The sequence below is a fragment of the Mustela nigripes genome, chromosome 5, assembly GCF_022355385.1.
Source record: "Mustela nigripes isolate SB6536 chromosome 5, MUSNIG.SB6536, whole genome shotgun sequence".
Classification (NCBI taxonomy): domain Eukaryota; kingdom Metazoa; phylum Chordata; class Mammalia; order Carnivora; family Mustelidae; genus Mustela; species Mustela nigripes.
Window position 1 is genome coordinate 87,665,431 of NC_081561.1, and position 5,694 is coordinate 87,671,124.

General features: G+C 51.4%; 1 protein-coding gene across 2 annotated transcripts; it reads right to left on the minus strand.

Moving 5' to 3' along the window:
- Positions 1-297: 297 nt before the first annotated feature.
- CITED2 (Cbp/p300 interacting transactivator with Glu/Asp rich carboxy-terminal domain 2) lies at positions 298-2,643 on the minus strand. 2 transcript variants are annotated; one of them, XM_059400838.1, is made up of 2 exons: positions 2,465-2,643; positions 298-1,999 (listed from the first exon to the last, which is right to left on the minus strand). In XM_059400838.1, the coding sequence occupies exon 2, from the start codon at positions 1,989-1,991 to the stop codon at positions 1,170-1,172; it is 822 nt and encodes a 273-aa protein (XP_059256821.1). In that variant the 5' UTR covers positions 1,992-1,999; positions 2,465-2,643; the 3' UTR covers positions 298-1,169. The 2 variants fall into 2 exon arrangements, with proteins under 2 accessions (XP_059256821.1, XP_059256820.1); XM_059400837.1 differs by lacking the exon at positions 2,465-2,643 and adding an exon at positions 2,105-2,301.
- Between the last annotated feature and the right edge of the window lie 3,051 nt (positions 2,644-5,694).

A 5,694-nucleotide genomic window follows, 5' to 3' on the forward strand; every position in this document is an offset into this window, starting at 1 on the left:
TACAAACCTAACTCTGGAGAACACTTGAAAATGATGGCAATTAAGGAAAAAAAAAATGCTCTTTGACAACTTTGCAGCTTCTGATTAAAGCACACCAAGAGGCATGTTACAATGGTAACAATGAAGCATTATGCCAATTATGTTAAATCCTGCTCTCCACTTAAGCTCATCATGACCTGTTTTAGTGTCCTGTAATTTATCCTTTGGAATGCTTACTCTCATCAATAAAGTGTTCAAGAAGAGAAAAAAAGCCACGGAAAAGAACCACCCCCCCCCCAATGACTTCCAGAAAACATGTATTTCTTAACTTTTTATTGACATTGGCAAATTAAAATAGAATAAATTAACAAGTATTTTTTCAAAAAAATGTTTTGTACAAAAATACTGTCAAAATTTCCTAAAAAGCTTTCAACACAGTAGTATCTTTTCATGTACTGAATATAACTATTAGCACAGTGTCAAAAATGTTGAAGACAGAAACAAAATAAAAATCTGTGAAATGTTTGCCACTGACGACATTCCACACCCTATTATTGTCTGTACATATGGGGGAGGGGGACAGCCAACTTGAAAGTGAACAGTATGACTTTTCCTGATCCAGAACGGTTTGGCCCACATCTGTTTAATCTTCCAGTTTAGCATATTAAAAAAATTAGGCTGTACTCAAATGCATAGTTAAAAAAATGAAGCGAGATGGCAGAGTTTGTGCAGTATTATCTGCCCTTCAGAGTTCATGCAACCAACTAATGCAATTTTTCCTTTCACTCGTAAATCTGAATGCAGTTCAGTCATTTGAAACCATCTACAAAATCCACAAGATTAAGCAGTTTGCCAAGATTAATATCTAACAGTTGAGCACTGGAGAAAGTGAGGAACTAAGGAGTAAACACAAACAACAAAAAAGACCAAGTTAGCTAGATATTTCAACTACATAAGGGAGGTGAATGTCAAGGCTACAAAAACGAAACAAAAACAGAAAAAAAGAAGTGGCAGCAATTCTTTTAAACCAATTTGTACAAGTTTATAGTTTACTTTGTTTCCAAGTTCTCAAACCTTTCAAGATCTGAAAAGTGAGATACTGTGTCTAAGGGAATGTTTTTTAATTCACACCGAAGTTGGGGAGGCGGGGTGGGGAGGGTTTGATTCTTTTTGCCGGGGTTTCGATCAAGTCAACAGCTTACTCTGCTGGGCTGCTGTTTGCACACGAAGTCCGTCATAAAATCAAACTCGTTTTGCCCCAGCCAGAGTTCGGGCAGCTCCTTGATGCGGTCCAAACCCATTTCTATCACTAAGGACATAAGCACTTCCTCGTCGATGAAATCAGTGTCTATGACATTGGGCGGCAGCATTGCAGCAGGGACGTGGGCCACGGAGGCGGGCATGTTGCTGCCGCTGCCGCCGCCGCTGCCGCCGCCGCTGTTGCCGCTGCCCGCGCCGCCACCCGAGGTGCCGCCCGAGCCGCCGGGGGTGCTGCTGCCGCCCGAGCCGCCGGGGGTGCTGCTGCCGCCGCTGTGCTTGGGGTTGCAATCTCGGAAGTGCTGGTTTGTCCCGTTCATCTGGTGGCCTGCAGCAGGGTGCAAATCCGGCATGTAGTGGTTGTGGGGGTAGGGGTGATGGTTGAAATACTGGTTGTTGAGCTTCTGCAGCTGCATGCTGGCCGGCAGGGAGCCTCCCTGGCTGGCCACCGGGGGGCCCATGAACTGGGAGTTGTTAAACCTGGCCGCGGGGGCCAGCGCACTCGGGGGGTGCCCGCCGTTCACAGTCCCCGGCCCCATCGCATGCCTGATGCCGCTCGTGGCATTCATGTTGCCCGCGCCGTAGTGTATGTGCTCGCCCATTAGGGCGTTGAAGGCGTGCTGGGGCTGCTGCTGCTGGTGGTGATGGGGGCTCGGGAACTGCCCCATGCCCATGCGATGGGCAGGGTGGTGGTGCAGCCCATTGGTGCCGTCGGGGAAGCGCCCGTGGTTCATGGCCATCATATGGTCTGCCATTTCCAGTCCTGAAAGTGAAGAGAGCAGACGATTAGGACCCGCGCCACACGTGCAGCCCACCGCGGCGCACCCCACTTTTTCTCGCCTCTGGCCCCTAGGCTCCCCGGACGCACGTCGGCTGCGAAATCGCTCGCCCTCCCTGCGATCCTACTAGTAGCTTGTGCAGCCGGGCTCGCCACCACAGCGGACCTGCCACCCACAAGAGATGGGCGCTCAACAAACAGCCCCTTCCCCTGTGCTCCGGCAGGCGGACCCGAGCCCACACCCCCCTCTGCTCCCCGAAGTCGCCTAATAAAGGAAGTGCCCCGTAGCCCTGCCGCGAACTTCAGGCATTAAATCAGCCCTCCTCATCCTGTTGTTGCACATCCTGTTGTTATTCCCCAGCTCCGCCTCACGCTCTTCCTCCGGGCAAACCCAGCCCTCAGAGGACTGGGCTGGCAGGCGCCCCAGCCAGCTTCGCCCGCCGCGCTCACCTTCCGTCTCTGCGATTTCTGCTCCGAAGACCGAGGGCGGGATCGTCGGATCCAGGACCGGCTCAGCAGCACATAGAGGGGACCTTTTTGGTGTGCAGTGCGCTCGCTGTCGCGATGTCGGCACCAAAGTCTTGCAGTGGCCGCTGGGGCAGAAACGGAGCCGTTCCCTTTTATTTCCCCTCTGCTGCCCTCACAGCTCACTAAGACCGCCCGGCAGCTGCCAACAATGAGCTGTGTTTCTTAGGGCTTTGGCCACAGTTAATATAAGGGATTTCAGGAAGGGCGGAGCGAGCCTCCCGGGCGGGCGGTAGCAAAACGCGGACTCCGGAGCCCCGGGCACGCCGGACCGGGTAGGCGAGCCGCGTCCCCGCGGCCGGAGGCACGTGCGCAGAGGCTGCGGGCCCAGGCGCCGCCTCGCTGCGGCCGACTCTGGTTTCCTCCTGCCCCATAAACGCGGATCAGCCTGGCTGCCCCCGGAGCGGGGAGAAAATGACCTCTGGAGCGCCAGCCCGAAAGTAGCGCCAGCCCTGAAAGGAGCGAGGAAAACGCACCGCTCCCCTCTGGTCGGATCCCCCACTCCCAGCTCTACCGCTTGGCTCAGCTAGCGACCTGGGGTGTCTTCTACGGGAAAAACGGGTTCTCTCAGCGCCCCCTTCCTCCGTAGTGTCCTTATGCCTCCCCGGCTTTGCAACACCCCCCATTGCCCCCGACCCCGGGCCGCGAAGAATGGCTGTGTTTCTCCGAGTGGGGTTTTAAATCCCCGGACAGAAAATGCCCCCTTTCCCGAGTATACTTTCCTGGGCTGTGCCTTTGTGTTTTTACAGGGGCACTGGGTAATCCTGATCTAGATCTACGGCGTGCGGACGCATTTGTTTCCCCCTACTCCTTTCAAGGACAGAAGCTGGGGGCGGGGAGCGGCAGCGGCTGCAGGTGGACCGAGCGCGCTCGCGGGCCCGCTGCCTCCGCTCCCGCTCTTGGGACTCCGGTCCGCGCTTTCGGGCCCGCTCGCCGCTCCCGGGGTACGTGTGCTTCTGCTAAGTTTGCGTTTGCAGCTCTTGGTAGCTTTGGCATCCGAGCTGAGGCGTCTCTGCTCTGTAAACAAACTCAGCGATCCTCGTCCCCAGATCCACCTTTTTGCACATACACAGTTTCTTGCTTCTGCTGTTGCCCTTGATCCGGGAGGTGGGGGTGTGTGCAAACTTGCACAGCCTCCCTCCGGGCTCTGCCTGACGATTTGGGGTTGATTTAGAAGCGAACGGGTTTGTAATTAAGAAATTCGAGGGCTGAGTGAAGCTGCTGTTGCTGAAAAGGGAAAACAAATAGATAACATGGTAATCGCTTTGTAAATAAAGTCGTTCTGGAGGTGGGCACGTAGCTGCACGTCCCGTATGGCACCGTGCGCACACACGCTGCCGGGACTCTTCCTTTTTAGTGAAATTGTTCAGTGGGGCAATAGGCGATAATAATAACCTTGCTTCTCAGGACGCGGCACAAGTAGCCGGGTCGTCCATTTAGCTCATTGACTTGCAAATAAAAAACGCTTACACCGGTCTGGGCTGCTACCCGGTCGGAGCTCTCTTGCTTTCTCACAAGGGGAAGCCGAGTTGTTTCCCCAACACCATGATGAGCCTGCTCCGAGGTTTTATATTGCTCTTTATGTGCTAAAAGCGAGTTTAGCGCTCCGAATAAGGACTTCTGTTCTGAGTTGTTTCTTCATGACTCGATTGCCATTGAAGACTTCCTGCTACGAAGAGCTAGTCCCCCGCCCTCCACGCCTCCTCTTCTCCCTTCTTGCTCACAGGACTTTTTTAGGCCGTATTTTTTGAGGACTGGAAATTCTGATACATACATTTCCCCTTTCAGGAATTTGCAAAAGGAAGCAAATCCTGGATTCGTTAATCTCTTACCTCTCTGTCTTCCTCTAGTTACGTATCTAGATACTTAGTGTACAAATATAATATTATATATATATATATTTAAACATTGTTACTGTCTTCCTCTCTTTTTCAGTCTCTTCAGCATTTATAACTGTGCAATAATTTCTTTCGTGCCCGTGCAATAATTTTTAAACCTCAAAAATATTTACTTTTTTGGAGCCTTGTGCACTGAGTACATTGCATTGTTGGTTGCAATAATCCCCTGCTCTCCTGTCCACCCACCACTTTTACTTGTAGGTCATGGACTTGCAGTTGCAGAATCAGAGGCTGGGAAAAAACCTGCAAGTGCCACTTTGTATCAAAAAATAGGCTCCTGCTGGTCAACCCCAGACTCAAAAATCCTGCCATAGATTGTTTACTTCCCTTCCCTACACTGCTGCGTCTTGCAACACAAGGACTGACTCTTGAATGTCTAATCTAAATTCCTCTTGGAACCATTAAGGAAAGGTGCAGCTTCATCCAGGCCCAGTGGTTTCACAGGCTATTGGGAAATCTCTTCAAAGGTCACCTCCCCGCCCCCCACCCCTTAAAGGGAAAAAAAAAAAAAAATTAGTTCTGGGACCAGCTGGTTAAAACACGGCATGCTTTGTGCATTTACTCATCTGTCCAGTGAATGTTCCCCAAGAGCCAGACACTTTCCTAGTGCCTAGAGAAACAACCAATATAGGAACTCATATTCAAAAAGTGGAGATAGACAAACAGGCCTAACAAGCCTCGGGCACACTGTAATAAGTGCAACAACAGCATTCAATGCAAGGACTTCTGGAAATACATGGGAAGGACACCGAACATGGCCTTAGCGGTCTTCAGAAGGCTTCCCAGTGTAGGTGGTACCTAAATTGAGGCCAGAGGATGAGTGGAAGTCAGGCCACCAGAGGAGGGGGCAGAGATGAGAGAAGCAAGGTTGGAGAGGTAAATCCGGGCTGGATCTTGTGGTCTTTGGTTCCCAAGCTGAGGAATTCAGGTTGTATCCTAAAGAGGAGAAGCAGGTGAAGGCTTGTGAACCAGTGAGATGATTCCCATTTTCATTTTAGAGAGATCAGGATAGGACTGTGGAGAATGGATCGAGAAAATAAGCCTGGAAACAGGGAGTCCAGTTAGGGGCGGTTGTAGTCACAAGGGTACGCAGAGCCCCTTGTAACCCGGGCTTTATCCTCTACAGTGGTCTGTGTGTGACCTTCAGGCGACAGATGGCTATATTAGTTTCCTAGGGCTGCCATGACAAAATACTAGAGTTTGTTTACGTCACTCAGGCTTGAAGAGCAGGAATTTATTGTCCCAGTTCTGGAGGCT